Raw genomic sequence first — 23978 nt, forward strand, 5'->3', positions numbered from 1 at the left:
CCGCCGACCAATCAGCGCCCGCGCCGGCGTCTCGTGACCAGTGGGGCGTGGCGAGAGTGCGGCCACTGCAGACAGCGCGTCCCAGACGTCACTGCCCGCGATGGGCGTGGCCATGCGACGCGGGGCCCGCCCACGGGGCGTGGCCAAACACGGCGAGCACCGCTCCGGGCACGCAGCTGGCCTAAACTGTGTTGCGCCCCCTTGCGGACGGGAGGACCTGCGCTCCTGCTCCTGCTCCGGCCCCACCGGGACGAGACGGGACGGGACCGGGACCGGGACCGGGACCAGGCAGGGAGCGTGCCAGGCTCTGGAGCTGTTGGGGGTAACGGCAGCAGCCAGGTTCACACAAGAGCAGTTCTCCCAAATGGTAGCAGGTGGGTGGGTGAGCCTCCTGGCCAAGGACGTGTGGCAGCACATCCTTTTTAGGAATGGAATTTTAGGTGACATCAAAGGGTGACAGGTGAACACTTGGACAAGAGAACTCTTGGCGTCTAGATAAACCACGTCTGACTCGGGAAACCTCCAGTGCTTCAAATATTTCGTGATGGAGAGATTAAGTGAGCATGGGACCACGTGTGCTTGCCTGCTCCTTGCTTTTCCCTGAGCATCTGCTGGAGTCACGGCCTGGGCTGAGCAGGCCCCTGGGCTGGCTGGGAGAGGCTGTTCTTGCACTCCTGTCCGTATGACCGCATGTACCCAAATGCACCCACGCTGCGAGGCCAGGTGACACGGCAGCTGGACTTCCCTCCTGCTCTCTCGGCAGTCCTGAGCATCCCATCGGGCAGGCTCGGTGCCAGGTGGCACTGAGCTTGCAGTCTCTCCCAGGCCAGCCCAGCGCAGCCACGCGGTTGCTGAGACACTTTGCTACCCGTGTCCCAGCAGTAGAAGTGAAAGCTCAGCCCTCCCCAGCACCGCCCGTAAGATAAAACAGAATTGCCCAATCAAAATTTATAAAGAAATAACATTTATTATGTGACCGAAATATCGGTCTCAAAAACCACGATCGAGAAAAGCAGCCCCGAGCCCGGGGTCGGAGCTGGGTGAACACGCATAGATCTGACCTCTATCGCATCAGAGCTCCCAAGTTCACAAATGCTGCTTCGGCTGGTCCCTTCTTATACAGTTTTTTTTGGCAGAGTCCGAATTCATTTTATTCTTCTCGCAATTTAGCATATTCATGATGTTTTCTTGTCCCGAAGTTGGGCTGCACAAAGCCTTTCCTGGGTCTGATGAATTGTCCATCCTGGATGATGGATGGGCCATCTCTGGTTCCTGTAACAGTTATTTTTAGTTCCCGGAATGTCCAATTCCTTATCAGCTGAGATGTAGATATCAGAAGATAGTGATCAAGTCATCATAGTGTTACTGTCCCGGTGATAAGATCCAACCCCACCTGGGGTGGAATCCTCACCTATTGATTACATCTGTGCTGAAAAAAACCTTCTTGTTCAACTGCTTTAGTGTTGTGAAATTTTCCTCTCAGCCAGGTTGGGGGGGGGAAGAGGGATTTAAAACTCTGTCTCTGCATGGTTTTATTACATTTCAGTTTTCTACATAATAGCACGGATTATATACTTTATTTATAACAGCCCGGTCCCTGCTCCGCCAGCACCGCCCGGCTCTCCCCGCGCCCCTTCCGCCCGCCGCCCTCACAGCCCCTGTGACGTCACCGCCGCGCCGCCGCCTGCCGTTGGTCGCTTCTGGCCCCGCGCCTGCGCACTGCGCGCCTGGAGCAGCGCTGCTTCCGGGTTGCGGGGGGCCGGCCCCGCCGCTCCCGGTGCTCCCGTCGCTTCCCTGAAACCCCGTCCCAGTTAAACCGGGGCTTCTTTCCTTTTATCTTTGGCTTCGCCTCTTTACTGACTGCTTCCCTCGCGGCAGAGCAGAGCCGCAGCCTCAGAGGCTCCACACTCGCTTCGCAGCTCTGGGGTAACCAGCCCGCGTCTCATGCACACACTTTCATCCCCCTTATCCCCCCAAAAAGAGGTAAGAAAAAATACTCACCTTTCTCGGAGTCTTGGTGCACAAGATTTTACGTGTTTAATTACCGCGGTTCCTCAGGGAGCCTTTTCTTTCCTTTCTTGTTGCTTTGTCTCCTCTCTTGCGCTCCGGGTGTTTGACTGCGAAGCCCCCTGACCCCGCCGGGAAGCACAAAGCGAGGCCGCCAAAAGCGGGCGGGGGCACCCCCCTGCTCTGGGTTCCCCGGGAGATCCCAGAGCTGAGCCTTTATCCCCGTACGGGCCCCAAATTGTGAAACACGAGGTTCGCTATTTGTAAAATTTGAAGGGAAGTTTAAGAAAAGGGACAATTAGGAGACAGCAGCAAAAAGGGCGGCACGGCCGGGTGCTCCGGCAGAGAGGCAAAGGCGCACCTGTACATCCAAAAGATCGGCTTTAAAAGTACATCGCTTATTTTTATTCATCACCATCATGCATCATTCATTAAGTCTTTTAAGTTGCTGAGTATCATCTTATCAGTCTTATCTTTTTCCTTGGCTCCATTCCGTCTGGTTTCGGGTTCTTCTGATAAAATTTTCCAGGAATGTGAAGACCCCCCCCATCCTTCCCAAACTGAGCACCCAAACTACAGACATTCTACAGCATTACATTACAGAACCCAGGCAAAGCTTTTCTCACATTAAGGAACATGAAAAAAACAACATCACAATCCATTCCTAACAATGATGGAACATGCAAAAAGCCAATATCACAATCCCGTTCAGAACAGAGGGATCGGCGGTTATGCGCATGCGCAGGCGGAGTGATCCGCCAGGAGGGACTATTTGTGATGCGATCCTACCCGCGGAGGGATCAGCGGTGATGCGTCCCCTCCCGCGCATGCGCACTAATCCGCGCACCCGCAGCCATCTGCGCACGCGCGAGGATCCGCGCACGCGCAGCTCCCAAAACGAGCTTCACTGGAGAATTTGAAGGAAAGTTGAAGAAAAGGGACAGTTTAATAAAAGTTTAATAAAATTAGGAGACAACAGCACAAAGGGCGGTACGGCCGGGTGCTTCGGCAGAGAGCCAAAGGCGCACCTGTACAGCCAAAAGATCCTCTTTAAAAGTACATCGCGTATTTTTATTCATCACCATCATGCATCATTCATTAATTCTTTGGAGTTGCTGAGTATCCACTTATCAGCCTTATCTTTTTCCTTGGCTCCATTCCATCTGGTTTCGGGTTGGTTTTTTTTTTTTTTTTTCTTCTGATAAAATTTTCCAGGAATGTGAAGAGCCCCCCCATCCTTCCCAAACTGACCACCCAAACTACAGACATTCTACAGCATCACATTACAGAACCCAGGCAAAGCTTTTCTCACATTAAGGAACATGAAAAAACCAACATCACAATCCATTCATAACAATGATGGAACGTGCGAAAAGCCAACATCACCGTACATTTATAACAAAAGGAAAAGAGCAAAGTCAAAATGATCCAGTTTTGTATGTTTGGTTGGGCCGAGAAGGAAATAAGATCCGACCGTGTCTTCTGGCCCAGACATGGCTCTTGAAGTCTGGGTCTGTCAGGCTTTACAAGGATTTGTAAATTCAAAAGAACTCGTTAACACAGAAGAAAGCAAGTACGCTTCATGCTGGGTGGGAAACAGAGTCTAAGGGGATAAGAATTTTAAAGTTGTCCGAGACCCAAGGAAAGGAGCAAAGGGAAAGCAAGAAAGAGAAGGGCTGGGAGCCCCTGGCAGCATCGCCCCCTCCATTCCCGGCTGCCTCGCCCCAAGCCCAGGCTCCTGTGGCGCCGCTCGCAGCTGCAGCGCCGCTCCCGGAGCCCGAGGTCCCGCCTGTGCCGGCTCTCAGGCACCGCCCGCGGCTCCACCGCTTGTCCCGGCGGCGGCGGCTCCGCCGGTAGCCCCGCTGTTCCCGCCGCCCCTCCAGCCCCTGCGGCTCCAGCGGTAGCCCAGCCCGCCGCTTTCGGTGTCCCTGTGCCCGGCCCCAGCCCGGCTCTCCGCTCCACAGCTCCCAGCCCGCCGCTTTCGGTGTCCCTGTGCCCGGCCCCAGCCCGGCTCTCCGCTCCACAGCTCCCAGCCCGCCGCTTTCGGTGTCCCTGTGCCCGGCCCCAGCCCGGCTCTCCGCTCCACAGCTCCCAGCCCGCCGCTTTCGGTGTCCCTGTGCCCGGCCCCAGCCCGGCTCTCCGCTCCACAGCTCCCAGCCCGCCGCTTTCGGTGTCCCTGTGCCCGGCCCCAGCCCGGCTCTCCGCTCCACAGCTCCCAGCCCGCCGCTTTCGGTGTCCCTGTGCCCGTCCCCAGCCCGGCTCTCCGCTCCACACCAGCCCAGCCCGCCGCTTTCGGTGTCCCTGTGCCCGTCCCCAGCCCGGCTTTCCGCTCCACACCAGCCCAGCCCGCCGCTTTCGGTGTCCCTGTGCCCGTCCCCAGCCCGGCTCTCCGCTCCACACCAGCCCAGCCCGCCGCTTTTGGGGCCCGCCCCGGCCCCGCCCCGGCCCCAGTCCCGGCTCCGGCCCCGCTCCCGATGTCCGCGGCCGTTCCAGCAGCCCCTGCCCCCCTGCGTTCTCTGCCGCGGCTCCATTGAACCCGGCTTCGGCCCCGCGGGCCGCGCTGGGCCCGCCGGCAGCTCGGCCTCCTGTTGCCGTGGCTGCTGCGGACCCGTGCAGAGGCTCCACGCCAGCCTCTGGTACCGGCCCCAAGAGCTGGTGCCCGTGGCGGTGCCGGCAGCAGCCTCCGCCTTTGCTCCCCCCCTCCTGGAGGAATCGGCCTCCGCGAGGAGTCCCACCTCCTACCCCCCTTGGAGGAATCGGCCTCCGAGAGGATTCCCACCTCCTACCCCCCCTCCCTCCCTCGCCTGCACCGTTCCCCTGGCAGCGACCGCTTCTGCTGCTCCTCTGAAAGGAGAAGCAAAACACCAAAGGTCGATCTCGAGGAACGAGCCCTTTCCGAAGGAAATAATATCTGTAGACGGTTCTTCCAGATGTGTACAAGGAAAAAGAATGTCAGGGTAGGCTTTAGTTGATGGGGGGACTATGCACACTGGAATATTTAGCACACAAGAAGGGAAATACATCTACTGATTCAAGGTACGCTTTTGGAGGGGTGCACGCCTTTGGGAAAATCTGGGAAGAAAGGGGATTGCTTGGTTCAGAGGGAAAGGGGCTGATGCATGGGGGACTTGTTTTTGGAATTGCCTGAAGAGAGAGCTGTGGTACATAGGGGGGGGACAGCGGGGGGGATGGCCTCAGAGATGGGAGGAGGGAGTTTGGCAGATCGGGGGGGCTGAGGATGCTGCAGAGAATGGGATAAAAAGGTTTGTGTTAATTTTGACCGCAAAGAGCGAAAAATTGGAGACTCCAAAATTCAGTGAAACAGAGGAGAAAGAAAGAGGGGGGGAAAGCCAAGACGAATGTGGAAAATGGAAACTTCCTGATGGAAGGCAGTTACTTCATAAGTCACTCACCAGAAAAATATTAGAAAACGTGCATCAAAAAACTCATTGGGGTACTAAGGCTTTATGTGATCACTTTCTAAGGAATTATGGGTGCATTGGAATTTATGGGTTGGGTAAACAAATAACTGAAAGATGTATGGTTTGCCAAAAAGTAAATAAGAAGGTGATGAAAAAAACAACTTCAGGAGGTCGTGAGTTGGCTCTCCGACCATTGCAAAGTATCCAAGTGGACTTTACTGAACTCCCCCAAGTGCAGAGGTGGAAATTCGTGTTAGTAATAACAGACCATCTTACCCATTGGGTGGAAACTGTTCCCAGTGTCAGAGCCACAGCCAGTGTAGAATGTCAGTCTTAGAACCAGTCTTAGAACAAATTATTCCTAGGTATGGAATGATTACTAAGATAGACACACTTTACATCGAAAGTTTTACAGCAACTAACTCAAGCCTTAAGAATAAAATGAGAACTGCATACCCCATGGCACCCACAGAGTTCAGGACGGGTAGAAAGGATGAAACAAACTTCAAAGAGAACCTTAACTGAATTAATAATTGAAACTCAAATGTCATGGGTAAAATGCCAACCTCTGGCTTTATTGAGAGTTCAGACACAACCAGGTCAGACCTGAGAGTGTCACCTTACGAAATGATGGTTGGTGTTGAAGATGAAAGTTTGGTAAGAAAGTTTCACAGATGTGTGGGCTTGGCGGAGAGATCTCTGAGTGTGGAGCCTGAGGATGGGACAGAAATGGAAGCAGGTTTTGATGTAGAGTGGAAGATGTTTGCTGAAACATTGATCACTGAATGGGTGAGAGGACAAAGGTTGGAGATGAGTTGGAAGGAGATTTTTGTGGTTAGGACAGAGGTATGTGACTGCAAACAAGGACATGTTTTTCACCGGGTGGGTGGGTCTCAGGAAGAACAGAAGTAAATAGAAAACATGTTTTTGCCAGGAAGAGAGCTATGGCAGGCAGACAAGGAATGTTGATGTGGCAGGAAGAAGAGAGGTCTGAGAGTGTTCCATTGTGAGCTTGAATTGTAGCTTGCTTGCTCTTGTGAGTGGATGGTGGTGACTCTAGGGTTCTATAGGATATGTACAGTACGGTGGTGGCAGTACCTAAGATAGGCTATAGGCAAATGTAAAGGTGTTGTGTATGGTGCTTGTTGGTTGTTATGTCTTGGGATACTCAGCAAAGAAAGGTGTACAATGCTCTCTTGAACAGAAAGCGGCTTCAGTTATGCCTACAAGCTGTGGCTGACAGCTGTGGGGCTGGCTCTGGATACCCACTCCCTGAAATGCTGGGACTTGGCCTATGCAATAAACAGCTTTCAAGAGAGCTGCCTGAAGTCCAGACATCCTTCATGAACCCTTTTCCTATAGCTTGGGTTACCCTTTTTGAACGCCCAAAATGAAACTGCTACCTATGAATTAGGGGAATGAGTGTTAAAGAATATGTCAACACAATTGCAAGGACCCTTGAAGATTTGCAGTTCAAAGGGATAATCCCTCAAACCACTCCTTTAGACTTTAAAATCCATAACATCCATCCAGGGGAGTGGGTGTTAGTAAAAATATGCAAAGAGCAATCTTTAGGTCCACAAGGGAAAGGTCCACAGTTTGTCATGTCAGATGGTTTATGTGCCCTGAACCAGAGCAATTAAATACCTGTCCATCCCTCTCCAGAAAGAAATATTGTCTGTGTGAAAGCCAACCATGTGGAGAACATACTCTCAAAACATAAACAAGTAGCCCAGGTAAATAAATGTCGTGTCTGTCCCTTGACTGTGGAATAGAGAGACTCCAATCAGTCTTAATTGGGAGAACACTGTAATTTTAATTATGCTGTGTTTTCAAGTCCATTTTTATGTTCTGAAAAGTTTCATGCCTGATTCTAGTTGGTGGATAAATACTTTTATAAAAACTCACATGTTAATATTGCAGCCCCTAAACTGTCCTGAGTAAAGAAGTTAATCAAGTGACAATTAATTCCTGCTGGTCTATTAAAATACATAATGTTGGGGTTTTAGTTTAGTCTTAGGTTTTCCTGTTAAAGGAATTTTCTCCCATATGCATGTTGCTAGGGGACAAATAGCTGTACTTAAGAAAGACAAAAAGGGGAGTGGGGCGGGCCTGGCTACTCTTTTGTCTACACCTGGGTGTGGGGACAGTTCGCTCTGAGCGTCCGGAGAGAGAAGCTGCAGAGAAAGGAGCTGCTGCTGCTTTCTTTTTGGCCGTTCTTTCTTCCTGCTGGAAGCAACACCGGGACCCCAAAAGCCGCTTTCCCTGCCCTGCTGGAGACCGAGCTGTGGCTGCCCTGCCCCGCTGCTGCTTCGAGCTTTCGCTACGCTGTAGCCCTGCTCGCCCTGCCTGCCTGGGCCTCCGTGGTTTTTCCCATCTGGATACATCTCGTCTGCCACCCGGGATTTGCGTTCGTCCCTGCCATTCCAGCGTGCTGTTCCTGAGAGCCCGGGATCAGCTGCCCAGGGGTTTGTGAAGCCTTTGTTCCATCCTTCCCGGGATCCCAGGGCACCGGTGCCGCGTGCTCCCCGAGCTCGCTCCGGAGCGCCCCCTGCAGCCGCGGGGGAACCATCGCACCTGCCCTGCTCACCGGGAGCCGCCAGCGCCCCTGCCGGCTGCGAGCGGAACTGCACCCGAGGGGAAAGGGCCTGACAGCCGAGAAGGCTGGGACTGGGTTTGTGATTGCTGTTACTGCCATAGTTGTCGTTGTTTTGTTTGACTGGTTATATACATATATATATATAGTAAAGAACTGTTATTCCTATTTCCCACATCTTTGCCTAAAGGCCCTTGATTTCAAAATATAATAACTTGGAGGGAAAAGGGGTTATATCTGCCACTTCAAGGGGGGCCTCTGCCTTCCTTAGCAGACACCTGTCTTTCAAAACCGAGACAGATCTTGGCGCCCAACGTGGGGCCTGAGGGCATTAAGAGATAGAGGTGAAAAAGGAATAACAGTTCCTCGATAACTTTATTTTGTGTGCTGGATATTGGAACCTTGTTAGGCAGCACTATGTGGTCTAGTTTACCCTGGTTTGGGTGGCATGTAGCCGTGGCTATATTCTTCCCCTTTGCAGCTCCTTACTTGAATATGGGTCCTCTGACTAAGGCTACCATTGCTGTTATCCAGCTTGCGTTATGGGTCGAGAAGGTGAGGAATTCATGGGTTTTTAACTTCCTCCGGAATGTGGGCACATGGATAAACAGCTATCACACACTGAGCACATGTTTTTGGGGTTATGTTAACAATGGTACCTTCTGTGAGGAAATGACACCAGGGGAAGTTTTCTCCCAACCCCTCAACCAGTTCTTTGGGCCCACCCCATCAATTTTCGAAGGGTTTAAATTCCCTCTGAATACTAACCATCTGCTGCTGATAGGCCTACTCTATTTAGCATTCAAGGATAAGTTGAGATTGGCTTGGATATCTACCCGGACACCAGCCCCAGAGACTAGAGATCCTGCCCCAGAACCTGACATGGCCCCAGAGAGTAGAGTTCCTACCCCAGAGCCTGATCCTGCCCCAGAGCCTGACACGGCCCCAGACACTAGAGATCCTACCCCAGAGCCAGAGCCTGCCGCAGCCCCAGACACTAGAGATCCCGCCCCACAGACTGATACCGCCCAACAGTCCACCTCAGAAATGGACTACCCAAACTGGGTGGGGGTACTGGAAAAAGGGATGCAGGAGATGTGCCAGGAGATGGGCCAGGTGCGCAAGGAGATGTGCCAGGAGATGGGCCAGGTGCGCCAGGAGATATGCCAATTGCTAAGGGAATACACCTCCTCAGCTAGTGGAAAACCCTCTCCCTGCCCCAAAGAGGGTGAGTCCGATGGTGCAGCAGTGGAACCCACGGATGTTACAACCGTCCAGGCTTCAGCTGAACCACAAGGACAACCACAGCCAGCAGCAGTCGCCCCTGTGCAAAGGAGGAAGTATAAGACCAAATCAGTACGACCAGTTAATGATGATGGGCAACCAGGGCCCTCACAACCAGCAGGAGAGCCAGAGCCAGAAGTCATCACTGAGTCCCTGTCGCACGACAGTCTCCGTGCTATGCGAAACGACATTGTGCGAAGGGGGCGTGAGCCTTATACCACCTGGCTGCTTCGGGTTTGGGACCTTATGGGCACAAGTGTGCAACTGGATAGTGGTGAGGCAAGGTATCTGGGATCGTTGACCCAGGACCCAGGTGTGGACCAGATATTTGTGAGGGAGCCAGGGCCTCTCTCTCTCTGGGAGCGGCTCTTAATGAGTGTGAGAGAAAGGTTCATTCACAAAGAAAGAATGCAGGAGTATCATCATAGAATGCAGTGGAAGACACTCGAGCAAGGGATCCAACAGCTAAGAGAGGTGGCAATATTAGAGGTACTCTTTGGGAAGGATGGACAGCATGATAATGACCCCGATAAGGTCAGGTGCACAGGACAGATGATGTGGAACCTGGCAAGGCTAGGGCCATCGCAATACACCACCTTCATTGCAACGATGGATGCTGACAATACCCGAGAAACAGTGGGCTCTGTTGCCAACAGGCTCAGGCATTATGACAGCATGATCAATGGCCCGCTGAAAGCTCATGTCTCTGCTGTGGTCCAGGACCTCAAAGAGGACATGAAGGAGATGAGGAAGGAAATGAGGGAGGAGATGAGGGAGGAGATGAGGGAGGAGATGAGGAGGGTCAGTGTGGCACCAGTGCGAGTCACAGGCCCCCAAGTCAGAGCCCGTCGTCCCCCTGCTAGAGAGAGAGGGTACACCCCACGAGCTGAGCTGTGGTTTTTCCTGTGTGGGCATGGGGAAGACATGAGAAGGTGGGATGGGAAACCCACCTCTGCCCTGGCAGCGCGGGTGCGTGAACTCAAGGAGGGAGGCACTAACCGAGGGGGTTCCGCTAAGGTGAAGGTAGCCTCAGCCTCCCGTGACCGAGCTGCCAGGTATTACAGAAGGGAGGATGATATGTCGGATCCCCTTGAAGGTACCTCGAGCATGTACGCCCAGGGAAAGAATGATAACCAGGGCTAGAGGGGCCCTGCCTCTAGCCAGGAAGAGGCACGGGAGAACCGAGTTTTCTGGACGGTGTGGATCCGATGGCCTGGCACATCAGAGCCACAAAAATATGATGCATTGGTTGATACTGGGGCACAATGTACTTTAATGCCATCGGGACATGTGGGGGCAGAACCTGTATCCATCGCTGGGGTGACCGGGGGATCACAGCAGTTGACCCTTTTGGAAGCTGAGGTGAGCCTGACTGGGAAGGAGTGGCAAAAGCATCCGATTGTGACCGGCCCAGAGGCCCCGTGTATTCTGGGCATAGACTTCCTCCGGAATGGCTACTACAAAGACCCAAAAGGACTCAGGTGGGCATTTGGGATTGCTGCTGTGGAGGCAGAGGGCATTAGGCAATTGAACACCCTGCCTGGACTATCTGAGAATCCTTCTGCAGTTGGGCTCCTGAAAGTGGAAGAGCAACGAGTGCCAATTGCCACCTCGACAGTGCACCGCCGGCAGTATCGGACAAATCGAGATGCTGTGATCCCCATCCACAAGATGATCCGCGAGCTGGAGAGTCAAGGGGTGGTGAGCAAGACCCACTCACCCTTCAACAGCCCCATCTGGCCTGTGCGCAAGTCTGACGGGGAATGGAGATTGACTGTGGACTATCGTGCCCTGAATGAAGTGACTCCACCGTTGAGCGCTGCCGTGCCAGACATGTTGGAGCTCCAGTACGAGCTGGAGTCCAAAGCAGCAAAGTGGTACGCCACTATTGACATTGCCAATGCATTCTTCTCCATTCCTCTGGCAGCAGAGTGCAGGCCTCAGTTTGCCTTCACCTGGAGGGGCGTGCAGTACACCTGGAACCGACTGCCCCAGGGGTGGAAGCACAGTCCCACCATCTGTCATGGACTGATCCAGACTGCACTAGAAAAGAGTGAGGCTCCAGAACATCTGCAGTACATTGATGACATCATTGTGTGGGGGAACACTGCAACCGAAGTGTTTGAGAAAGGAGAGAGAATAATTCAAATTCTCCTGCAAGCTGGTTTTGCCATCAAGAAGAGCAAGGTCAAGGGACCTGCCCGAGAGATCCAGTTCCTGGGAGTAAAGTGGCAAGATGGACGACGTCAGATTCCCACTGAGGTCATCAATAAGATCACAGCAATGTCTCCGCCGACCAACAAGAAGGAAACACAAGCTTTCCTAGGTGCTATAGGTTTCTGGAGGATGCACATTCCCGAGTACAGCCAGATCGTGAGCCCTCTCTACCTGGTTACCCGCAAGAAGAATGATTTCCACTGGGGCCCTGAACAGCAGCAAGCCTTCGCCCAGATCAAACAGGAAATTGCTCACGCCGTAGCCCTTGGCCCAGTCAGGACAGGACCAGAGGTGAAGAACATGCTCTACTCTGCAGCCGGGAACAATGGTCTGTCCTGGAGCCTCTGGCAGAAGGTGCCTGGTGAGACTCGGGGCCGACCACTGGGATTCTGGAGCCGAAGCTACAGAGGATCTGAAGCTAACTACACTCCCACAGAGAAGGAAATCCTGGCAGCTTATGAAGGAGTCCAGGCTGCCTCAGAAGTAATCGGCACAGAGGCACAACTCCTCCTGGCACCCCGACTACCGGTGCTGGGGTGGATGTTCAAAGGAAAGGTTCCCTCCACGCATCACGCCACCGACGCTACTTGGAGCAAATGGATTGCCCTCATCACGCAGCGCGCCCGAATTGGAAACCCAAGTCGCCCTGGGATCTTGGAAATAATTACAAACTGGCCAGAAGGTGAGACTTTTGGGTTATCTTCTGAAGAAGAAGAGGAGCAGGTGACACGTGCCGAAGAAGCCCCACCATATAACGAGCTACCAGAGAGTGAAAGACAATACGCCCTCTTCACTGATGGTTCCTGCCGAATTGTAGGCGCTAGCCGGAAATGGAAAGCCGCTGTATGGAGCCCCACACGACAAGTTGCACAGGCCACTGAAGGAGAAGGTGGATCGAGCCAATTTGCTGAGCTCAAAGCTGTCCAATTAGCTCTGGACATAGCTGAAAGAGAGAAGTGGCCAAAGCTCTACCTCTACACCGATTCATGGATGGTAGCCAATGCTCTGTGGGGTTGGCTGGAAAGGTGGAAGAAGGCAAACTGGCAGCGCAGAGGAAAACCAATCTGGGCTGCTGAAGAGTGGAAAGACATTGCCACTCGGGTAGAGAAGCTATCCGTGAAGGTCCGTCATGTAGATGCTCACATCCCCAAGAGCCGGGCTAATGAAGAACATCGTAACAACAAACAGGTAGATCAGGCTGCGAAAATAGAGGTGTCCCAGATAGACTTGGATTGGCAACATAAAGGAGAACTGTTCCTAGCTCGATGGGCCCATGATGCCTCAGGCCATCAGGGCAGAGATGCCACCTATAAGTGGGCACGAGACCGAGGGGTGGATCTAACCATGGACAGTATCTCCCAGGTTATCCATGACTGTGAGACATGCGCTGCGATCAAGCAGGCCAAGCGGGTGAAGCCTCTGTGGTATGGCGGGCGATGGTCCAAATACAAGTATGGGGAGGCCTGGCAGATTGATTACATCACACTGCCTCAAACCCGCCAAGGCAAGCGCTATGTGCTCACAATGGTAGAAGCCACCACTGGGTGGCTGGAGACCTACCCTGTGCCTCATGCTACTGCCCGGAACACCATCCTGGGCCTGGAAAAGCAAGTCCTTTGGAGGCATGGCACCCCTGAGAGAATCGAGTCTGACAATGGGACTCATTTCAAGAACAGCCTTATAAACACCTGGGCTAGAGAACATGGCATTGAGTGGGTGTACCACATCCCTTACCATGCACCAGCAGCTGGGAAGGTTGAGCGGTGTAATGGACTGCTTAAAACCACCTTGAAGGCACTGGGTGGGGGGACTTTCAAAAACTGGGAGATGCATTTAGCAAGAGCCACCTGGTTAGTTAACACTCGAGGTTCCACCAGCCGAGCAGGCCCTGCCCAATCCGAACCCCTACAAACAACAGATGGAGATAAGGTTCCAGTGGTGCACATGAGAGGTATGCTTGGAAAAACTGTTTGGGTAAAGTCTGCCTTGAGCAAAGACAAACCCATCCGTGGGGTTGTTTTTGCTCAGGGACCAGGTTGCACCTGGTGGGTGATGCAAAAGGATAGAGAGACCCGATGCTTACCTCAAGAGGACCTTGTTTTAGGGTGAACTACCCATGGCTCTGTACTTGTATCAATATCAGCATGTATATTTGTATATAATTTGGGTAATGCATAGATTTATATGGTTAAAAAAAGTTAAGTTTCATGTAACATGTTAGTATGGGAAAAAATTCGGGGTGGATAATGTTGGGGTTTTAGTTTAGTCTTAGGTTTTCCTGTTAAAGGAATTTTCTCCCATATGCATGTTGCTAGGGGACAAATAGCTGTACTTAAGAAAGACAAAAAGGGGAGTGGGGCGGGCCTGGCTACTCTTTTGTCTACACCTGGGTGTGGGGACAGTTCGCTCTGAGCGTCCGGAGAGAGAAGCTGCAGAGAAAGGAGCTGCTGCTGCTTTCTTTTTGGCCGTTCTTTCTTCCTGCTGGAAGCAACGCCGGGACCCCAAAAGCCGCTTTCCCTGCCCTGCTGGAGACCGGGCTGTGGCTGCCCTGCCCCGCTGCTGCTTCGAGCTTTCGCTACGCTGTAGCCCTGCTCGCCCTGCCTGCCTGGGCCTCCGTGGTTTTTCCCATCTGGATACATCTCGTCTGCCACCCGGGATTTGCGTTCGTCCCTGCCATTCCAGCCTGCTGTTCCTGAGAGCCCGGGATCAGCTGCCCAGGGGTTTGTGAAGCCTTTGTTCCATCCCTTCCCGGGATCCCAGGGCACCGGTGCCGCGGGTTTCCCGAGCTCGCTCCGGAGCGCCCCCTGCAGCCGCGGGGGAACCATCGCACCTGCCCTGCTCACCGGGAGCCGCCAGCGCCCCTGCCGGCTGCGAGCGGAACTGCACCCGAGGGGAAAGGGCCTGACAGCCGAGAAGGCTGGGACTGGGTTTGTGATTGCTGTTACTGCCATAGTTGTCGTTGTTTTGTTTGACTGGTTATATACATATATATATATAGTAAAGAACTGTTATTCCTATTTCCCACATCTTTGCCTAAAGGCCCTTGATTTCAAAATATAATAACTTGGAGGGAAAAGGGGTTATATCTGCCACTTCAAGGGGGGCCTCTGCCTTCCTTAGCAGACACCTGTCTTTCAAAACCGAGACACATAAGAACTGCAAATTGAAATTATTGAAATGTGTTCTCTTTCAAGAGCCTAGAAGGAGCTTTCACTCAGTGTATTGAAATCAAACAGAAAAAGCAGATCACAGTGGTGGAAGGGCTGCCTGTCTGGGGGGCCAAGAGCAGGGCAGTTGTCTTCATGGTACTAAAGGTGCCATTTCCCCTCGGCTCAGTGCTATGAGGAGTTCATCTGTCGCTCCCCCCTGGACTCCTGCATCCTCTTCCATGAAGGAGGACACTGGCGGGAGCTTGTGGTTCGCACCACCAGCTGTGGCCACACCATGGCCATCATCACCTTCCACCCCCAGGAGCTGGGCCAGGTGAGCACGTGGGGGACAGGGCAAGAGGCACAGCAGACATCTGGCCTGCTGGGTGTATTGCTGGGGAGAGGGGTCTAATCAGGTTACTTTTCCTTCCTCACTCTTGACAGGAGGCACTGGCTACTCAGAAAGCATTGCTGAAGGAGTTCTTCATGTGTGGGCCTGGAGCAGTCTGTGCCTTGACTTCACTTTATTTCCAAGAGAGGTAACTGCCTCGACAGGGGGAATGAGTGGAAACAAAGCCACCTCCTTCTTCTACCCCCTCCCTGACCAAATTCAAATTCCACCAGTTCAGGGAGTGCTGGAAGAGAATGCCAGATGTTTGGATCCCTCCTGAAGATGTGGCTTTAGATGGCCCCATCTTTTATTTTTCCAGACTTGAAATATTTGAAGACACTGTGGCTCTACCTCATGGGAATTACGAGTCTGGGAAACTAAAGAAAAAACTTCCAGTGACTATCCCAAGACAGTAAATCACGTGAATGGCAAAATAGGGGGAATAGGCCTGAGGAATGCTGCCTTCTGCTAAGTCACTTTGATCCTTTTAATGACATTTAGGCTGTGCAAGTCACAGATCTCTTAAAAAGAATCAAAATTCTTTAATCTTGTTGAAAGGCTCACATGAAGTAAAAGTTGCTGAGGGGAAGAACCATCCTTTCCTTCCCATGAGCACCCTGGGAATGGAAACCAGCTCCTCTCTGCTGCCTTCTAACAGCTTTTTTTTGTGTGATTTGCCAGCACCATGACACGCTGCTCCCACGAGCAGTCCCCTTCCAGCTCCTCCATGGAGCACCGCACATCTTTGAAGAACTGCTTGGCCTGAAGTTCCACATCTCTCCAGATGCCTTTTTCCAGGTCAACACGGCTGGAGCAGAAGTTCTGTACCAGGCAGTCGGGGAGCTCTGCCAGGCTACTGGGAACACCGTCCTCCTTGACATCTGCTGGGGAACAGGTGGGTTCCTGGGCTCCCACAGCTTTGCATTCCAGAGCTGATCCTCACTAGGTAAAGGCCTGTTTCTTCAGCATGAGTGTATGGAGTATTTTTGTTTCCCGTGTTTCCAGGTACAATTGCTCTCTCTCTGGCTCACCGAGTGTCCAAGGTTATTGGTGTTGAGGTGGTGGAGAAGGCAATAGAGGATGCTGAGTGGAATGCAGCATTCAATGGTGAGTTCAAACTGCTGTGACAAAAAGTTTCAAACTAAATGCTGAAAAATCGGAGTAGAAGTGAGCAGAGGGACCCTAAGCAGTTACCTCCACACAGCAAAGGGTGGTTCATGTTATACCTAACTCTTGGTGAGACTCAGTTCGTGTGGTTGCATTTTTGTTTCACAGGATCTCAAACTGCGAGTTTCACAGTGGAAAGGCAGAGGCTGTGTTGCCACAACTCCTGGGATCGTGGGAGGATGCCCAAACGCTTGTTGCTGTGGTGAACCCCTCTCGGTCTGGCCTACGTGAGAGAAAAAGCTATTTATTTTCATCTTGTAAACAGAGAGTTTTGAATAAGTTCTGTGAGACCTGTTATGCTGGCTCCATACCCTTTCCTTGCTTAGTCTCTAGTTTCTTGTTGCTGACAGCAGCTAAAATCCCATAGAGCCTGCTGTTTTCAGTGCCTTCATCATGCTTTCTCTTTTTTTTTCCTAATTTTCTTTCCATCTTTCACAGGCTTACACAATTATTTAGGAGAGAAGGGACCTCTGGAGGTCTGTGGTGCAATCTCCCAACTATAGCAAGGCCAACTTCAGAGTTTTATAAAGTTGCAAAGGGCTATAAAGCCTAGCTGAGGTTTGAATGTGTCCAAGGGTGTCTCCCCTCTCCTCAAAATGTTTTCCCTAAAATATTTAATCAGAATTTTTCCTTGCTGCCATACATCTATTGCTTCTCATCCCCTTCTCATGCCCCTCTGAGAAGATTCTCAGTTGTCAGTAATCCCCCATGAGGTCCCTGAAGATAGCAAATGGATCCTTGCTTACCTTCTCTTCCCCAGGCTGAATAACCCAGCCCGCGAACTGTCTCAGTGGTCTCCCCTGGACTCCCTCCAGTGTATACTGGGAAGTCACACACTGGTGCTGGTGCCCAGATGCACTCTCACAAGTGTGTGTGGAAGGTTTTATGTGCCTTTGCTTAAAATTTTTTCTCTCATCCTCCATCCCCATGGGAAGCAGAGGGACTTCTCCCATTGCTCTTCCCTACCGGCCAAATTGGCTAAGCTGTCAGCAGTGTGGGTCGCACCCTTGGCCTCCTGAGAGACTGCACCTGAGACAGGACATGGCAAAATAGGCATCTGTATCTTTGACAGTTCAGTGCAGTTCTGTGATGCTGTGCAGCCATTCTTTCTGGAGAGCTCAGGTGCTGGTGGGTCCCTGGGAAAGCAGGGTGTCTGTTTTTGCAGATGACAGGGTTGTACGAGCCATCCAGAACTGCAGGTCCATCTGCAGGCTGCTCTACATCTCCCGCAAGCCAGAGGGCGAAGCCATGAGGAACTTCCTCGAGTGAGCACTCTCCTCCTTTTTACTGACCTTAGTGACAGACCCTGTTAAGTCCAGACAAGGCAGCAGTGAGGAATAGCAAATAATGCAAACGTAGCACAATGACACTGTGAATCCTTCTCCAAAAATAAGCCCATCTGGATGTGGGATACAGAGTCCATTGGGTTCACTGCAGGAAGGTTGGCCCCTAGCCAAGAAAGTGAAGCCAAGGGGATTTGTCACCTGCTTAGGGGTTAATCATGTAGCTTTATCTGGTCAGCCTTTATCTGGGGTAGACCCAGGTGATAAATCTGTCTGCAGGTAGCCATGAAGGCAGTGCAAAACCAAAAATTGAGTGTCTTTCAGCTGGGATGGCTTGTGAGAAAGGGAGCTTTAAACTTGCCACTGACTGTTCAGAGCTGGTTTGGGATTCAATATTGATGGTTCCACACCTCAGCCAGTGTCAGCTGCAGACTCTGTTAGTCAAACACAGGATACCTCCTTTGCAGATCCCCCTTGGATTGTGGTACCAGTGGCTTCTGCTTCTGGTCTAAAGGATGCTCTTTGCTTTCCACAGGCTGTGCTGCCCACCTGACCCACGGAAGAAGCTGGCAGGGGAACCATTTGCCCCCGTGTTGGCTGTTCCTTTTGACATGTTTCCTCACACTGTGCATTGTGAGCTGGTGCTGCTGTTCACCCGCTGACAAGGAGGCGAGTATGAGCTCTGAGAGCCTGGGAAGCAACCTCCCGCTGTCCTGAAGAGCCAGTGTAGTTAGGATTTTAACTTATTTCCTGGAAAGTTGTATAAAAATAAAAAAATTTGGTTTTTCTCTTACTTTGGGTTGCCTAGCAACACTGTTCTGTAAAGAACTACTTGGATTTCTGGGGTGAAAAGGTTCTCTGTAGCATTTCATCACCCTTCCTTCCCCTGCAAACCTTGGGCTGCTGGTTAAAGCAGCCTGGAAAATACTCTCCCTGTGTTGAGGAATATGCTCAGGGCCAGTAGCTCGGTGTTCCAGCTGCAAATTGTGCCCTGGATAGTGGGAAATCGCTGGAGCCCCAGGCAAGGAGCCGTGAATGGGCGCTGACCTTGTGCCTAACAAAGGACACGGGACTTCAGCGCTGGCTGGGGGTGGGTGCCTTCTGCACAAACCAATGAACAGTGAGAAGACACCAGACTCTAATTCTCCACTGGTCAGAACTGTTGTGCAAGGGGTGGGAGATTTAGGATGGAAGAGTATGAAAGCCCAGGGATTCCTTTGTTGGGATCCCTGCCCGGAGGAGGCACCAGCTTCGGCAATGAGATTTTTCTATAAAATGAAATGAAGAGAACAGTGTCTCTCTTTCCACACCTGTCTCCCCCTTCTCCACTAATGATTGCTGATGCCTAAATATGAAGTGCCCTGTGAAAATGTCAGCTGCAATATTTTTCCTCTTCAGGATGTTCTGCAATAGCTAATTAAAGTTTTTCTTCTGTTTTGTATGTGTCCTGTCCTTCTCACAGTGTTGTTATATTCCTCCAGCTCTTCCAGAGATGGAGCTGCTGTAACGGGGAGCCTGAGTGAGCAGAGTTCCCTTGTGTTGTGTGAGTCTCAGAATGTTTCGAATCAAGGCTGATAAGCTCCCAAGGAAACTGGGAGAGTTGCCTGTATTTTTCAGACTTTCAATTCCAGTCCCGAGATTTGAATAATAACAACAACCAGTTTCTCAAGCCATGGGGCCTCAAAATACATGTGTTTAGGACTTGAGAATTACTACACCATAAAGGGAGTGATGATGAGATTCCTGACAGGCATAGGAAGTGTTACCCTTGCACTATCCCATGGGTGTAGGTTTTCACACACTGTTGCAGCCTCTTGTTTTCATTTTATACCGAAGGATGCAGTATTCCAGCTGTTCTTTTTTGTGTAATTATACCTTGGTTTCTCACCGTGAGATCTGAGTAGATTTCGTCTAGGTTTTGGTCAAAAGGAAATTTGTCACATTAATTGCATGGCAGACAATGACTTTAAATCAGAAACTAATAGAGGATCATAAAACCTTTCCACTAGCCTCTGGAGAGCTGAACATACAGGATATGTTTTATCTGCAGTGGAGGTGGGTGACACAAGTGGCTTCACCTTCCTTTTTGAGCATCAGGTTCCAGGAGAGCCACAGGGACAAAACATTTCTGTTTCTTTCCCGGCACAAATAAATGAAGCAATATGTTGTTTGCTGTGTATGAGCATCTGAATATCTGAAACTGAAAGCTCTCTGTACAAGAGACCCTTGCCCATTTCTCCTCCACAGCACGTTACTCCTGTGCCCTCTGCTAACATGTCCTTGTTTTCCCACTAATGAGCAACTGTGCTCTGCCTTTGGCTGCCATCCCACATCCCTAGAATTGACTCCGTTTCGGCTTCCTGTGGGCGATTTACGGAACACGCAAGGAAACGATGAGCTCCTCTTGCGCTCCGGTGCTGGAGCTGCCTGGCTCTGGCTGCAGGGCTTTAGGACCCAGGGGTTGCTGAGTGGAGGAGGCTGAATCCCCTCCTGCTGTCATCCTCCTGCCTCTGCAGCTTTATTCCTACAGCCTTCAATGGTGACGGACTCCCTCCCGCCCGGGCTGGCAGCCAGAGCCACAAGGCCTCGCTAGGACCGGATCCCTGCGGCTCTATGGCATCTCCCAGGACCATCACCATCGTCGCCCTCTCGGTGGCCCTGGGGCTCTTCTTCGTCTTTATGGGGACCATCAAACTGACCCCCCGGCTCAGCAGGGATGCCTACAATGAGATGGTGAGTCGGGCAGCACGGAAGGAGGTGCTTTAGGGCTCTCCTGCCTTGCGGCAGGAGCGGTGGGGGACACAGGGGGTGACTGCCCTGGAGCCCCGAGAGAGGGGCAGGAGAGGGAAGAAGCTTATCTGACTCTTTACTTGATAGACATGGAGAGAAGCCAATAATACGCAGTGCCCAGGATATCCCGGCAGCTGAGCCTATCCATGGAGAAACCTCTTGGTGAATGAGGATGGGAGGCACGGAGGATGGGGTAGCACAGCACACACAGCCTGCAAGAGATGGGAACACAAGGATCTCTAAAACCAAGGCCTGCAGAAGTACCAGACATGCAGCAGGCAGGAACAAGCTGATCCCCAAGGGGAAGCCTATCCACTGGATGGGGGGTAGGAAAACAGATGCCTGCCTTGGCAGATGTTCATCCTCAAAATTCTATGCTTTAAAGCAAGGATAATGATACTGACTGTCCCCACCTCACCAGACTTGTGCAGGGATTAATTAATGATTGTGAAATGCTTTGAGATTCTTAGCTGGCAGAGGAAGGTATTATTAATAGTCTTCTTATTATTCTCTTTGGCCTGGGAAATGAGCCTCTCCCGCTCCTGCCTAAAAGGAAAGAGGTGAGGAGAGGACGGAGAAGTCACTGTGTGCATTTCTCACCTGGTGAACTGGTTTATGCTCCTCTCTGCTCAGGGCCAGCCCTGCTGCAGGGCTTTGCCAGCTGCGAGCTGCAGGCAGATGGGGGACTGGCTGCCACATTTTGCTTCCTCATCTGTTTTTATTTATTCTCTTACCCCCCCCGCCCCCACCTACCGCCTCCCCAGTTATTTATTGCGGTGGTTGAAAAGATTGGTATAATTTTTGTGCCCCTAAAAAAATAGTGCTGGAAGTTTCCAGCACATTCTGTTCTCTCCCTTTGCTCCACCTGCCCAGCTGCTTTTCCTTAGCTCTCAAATAACAACTGAATTGCAGTGCCTAGTCTGCAGCCCAGCACAGGGATCTCACAGAGGAAAATCCCCAAGAAGTAACTCAGGGGCAGAAGACACATGAGGTAAAACCCCTAGAAAACAAAGCTCTTCAGCTTCTGCTACAGAAAAAACCAAAAAAAGCACAGAGACTTTAGGAGCATTGCAAAATGCTTGCTCTGTAAAATATTTCACTTCTGTGTCCCTTTCTGCTTTACCAAGAGTCAGGTCTACAGGTAGGAAGGATCTCTGGTTTTATCAGAAGAAAGCAGGTATTGCACAGCACCATTATTCTTCATAGTCCATATTGTTACATATTCATGGCTCACTGGGCTCTCTTGCCTTTCTGTGCTACATACTGTAGTGGTCTGTCAGGTCACGCAGACAATTAGGAAAAACCTGACCTTGCTAATCTGTAAGGGTGGCTTTTTGCCCCCAGCAAACAGAGAACCTCTGTTATCTACTGAAAACACCAAACTTGTAGTTTTTCATTCAGCAAAAACCACCTAAGATTGTCTATTAAAATACCTAAAATACCAGAGTACTCTAGGATATACTTATAGTACATTTCTTTAAAATGTTGTATTTTTCACAACTGTTTAAAAATACTCTGCTCTGAGCTTTTAGTCACCGATGGTTTAAAATACATCCTTACAATACAAACACTTGGAGTAAATGTGTTGTGAGATCTTCAATTACTTTGTAGCAAAAATGACAGTGCTGGATATTTTTTAACCACGTGTGAAGCATCAGATCCTCTCAGAAGGAAGCATCAAAATCTACAGAGACGTGGGAAAGTTCTGTATGTCTGTAATGTAGGTTTCCAAAACCGTATGGAAGTAAATCCACAGTCTGATCAGTGCCTGTGAGAGCTGAACAATCCTGCACCTGAGACTTGGCTTCCATTTCCCCCATACTGATTAGAAAACAGAGAACACCATGGCATGAATGTCTTCAGGGATATTATACTCAAGTGTAAGTGGAAATAATTTCAGTGTGTCACGTAACTAGGAGCCTTATTAAAATATACATATATAAAAGGAAATACTTGAATGCAAAAGGAAAAAAGAAAAAAAAAACCAAACAAAACAGTAAGGCCACCAGCACCTAATGTTCAAATGCAAGAACCTGGATGTGTGTAAGGACAAAGGTTGTTTCTTTCCCCCCAAAAATGAGGCAGCTGTGTAAGCAGGCTGAGTCTTGCAACTGACACTGCTTCCAAATCCAGAATAAACGAGGGAGCAAATAATGTCAGATGTCAGCTTGCTGTCACCTGAGGAAAGAAAGGATTATAAAGGTATGTAAGCACAGGATAGGACTGGTGAATCTCAGCTTTGATGTACAGTCCCACCCTAAGACTGCACTGCCCATAAACACTACAGTAAGTTGCTTTGGGATATTGCAAGTTGCTTTGGGGCAGAAGGAGACTTGCATTTACTTGCTGTGCCTTGGCTTTGCAATTTGGTGTATTATTTTAAAGGACAAGCTACTCTTAGAGAGAGGTTTGTTTGTTTGTTTTAACAACATGGTTCTGCACTGCTAATTCTAGCAACCAGAACCTCAGATTTCAGGGTAAGGTACATCTGGCCTGGTTGTAGTTCCAAAGATAGATGCGAGGTTGCAGAACTCTTTTCCAGCGAGGAGACAACAGCTTATAAAGGGGTAATTGCAGATTGATGCTTTAATATCCCCCCGAACAGAAGCTTTACAGATTGGGTATTGTGCCAGAGGGGTCTGTGATGATTGAAATGATTTTTAGGTCATGTTGCACATCAATCTGTTTCAATGGAAGTCACCTTTGCCTTCACTTTCTCACATGATGTCCTTGGCTGCTTGATTCCAGAAACGAGCATACAAAAGCTACGTGCGGGCTCTGCCCATGCTCAAGAAGATGGGAGTCAGCTCCATCCTCCTCCGCAAGAGCATCGGCGCCCTGGAAGTGGCGTGCGGCATTGTCATGACACTGGTGCCTGGTCGCCCCAAAGACGTGGCCAACTTCCTCCTCCTCCTCCTCGTGCTGGCTGTGCTCTTTTTCCACCAGCTCGTGGGGGACCCCCTCAAGCGTTATGCCCACGCCCTGGTCTTTGGGATCCTGCTCACCTGCCGCCTGCTGATTGCCCGCCAGCCCGAGGAGCTGCCGCCCGAGAAGAGGATGCTGTCGGTGAACGGGGATGAGCAGCCACTCATCCATGAAGCAGCTCCTGAGAAAGGCAAAATGAAGGTATCCTAGTTGAGTGCATGTGAGGAAACACGGACCCTCGAGGCAGCTCTCTCCAAAATCACCCAGAAAATTTGGTTTTTATTTACCTACTTGCATTTTTTTTTTGTCTGTCTCAATAAAGTTGCACTTGGGGTCTGAGAGATACAAGGTATGTCTACACTGTAGTCTTGCTTTTGCTGCTGCCCTGTAATGTAGAAAAACACAAGCTAGCTTCCACAGGGACAGCTTGGAGGCAGTCAGCAACCTGGCTGGAGCAGTGCTGGCCTCAGCAGGAGCTGCAAAACCAGCCTGAGACCCTGGGCAGAGACCTGGGTGGGCAGTCAGGCCACGCTGGCACTGCTGCAGCGGGGACATCGGCCCCTGAGCACCAGCCCTGAGCCCCACGGTAGCAGAGCCAGCCTTGGTGCACTGCTGCTGCCTGGAACAGTGGCTGGGCAGGACACGAGCAGTGTCCCTGTGCTGGCCTGTGCAGCCCCACACACACATCTGCATTTCCCATTCCATGGGCAAGGGGTAAAAGGGACCCTGTTACCAAAAAAAGTGCTG

General features: G+C 51.2%; 2 protein-coding genes across 2 annotated transcripts; both read left to right on the forward strand.

The window, feature by feature from the left end:
- The first annotated feature begins 100 nt into the window (after positions 1-100).
- On the forward strand, positions 101-18957 carry TRMT2B (tRNA methyltransferase 2 homolog B). Its single transcript, XM_048319236.1, is given in 11 exon segments — positions 101-322; positions 1737-1983; positions 7095-7165; positions 14863-15009; positions 15120-15214; positions 15748-15779; positions 15782-15961; positions 16072-16177; positions 16342-16460; positions 17399-17498; positions 18052-18957. Coding segments are annotated over 11 exon segments (1446 nt in total). The 3' UTR covers positions 18179-18957.
- A 935-nt stretch (positions 18958-19892) lies between these two features.
- TMEM35A (transmembrane protein 35A) lies at positions 19893-23579 on the forward strand. Its single transcript, XM_048318949.1, has 2 exons — positions 19893-20249; positions 23055-23579. Exons 1-2 carry the CDS (start codon positions 20130-20132, stop codon positions 23439-23441), a joined length of 507 nt encoding a protein of 168 aa, XP_048174906.1. The 5' UTR covers positions 19893-20129; the 3' UTR covers positions 23442-23579.
- The last annotated feature ends 399 nt before the right edge of the window (positions 23580-23978 follow it).

The sequence above is a fragment of the Corvus hawaiiensis genome, chromosome 14, assembly GCF_020740725.1.
Source record: "Corvus hawaiiensis isolate bCorHaw1 chromosome 14, bCorHaw1.pri.cur, whole genome shotgun sequence".
NCBI lineage: Eukaryota > Metazoa > Chordata > Aves > Passeriformes > Corvidae > Corvus > Corvus hawaiiensis.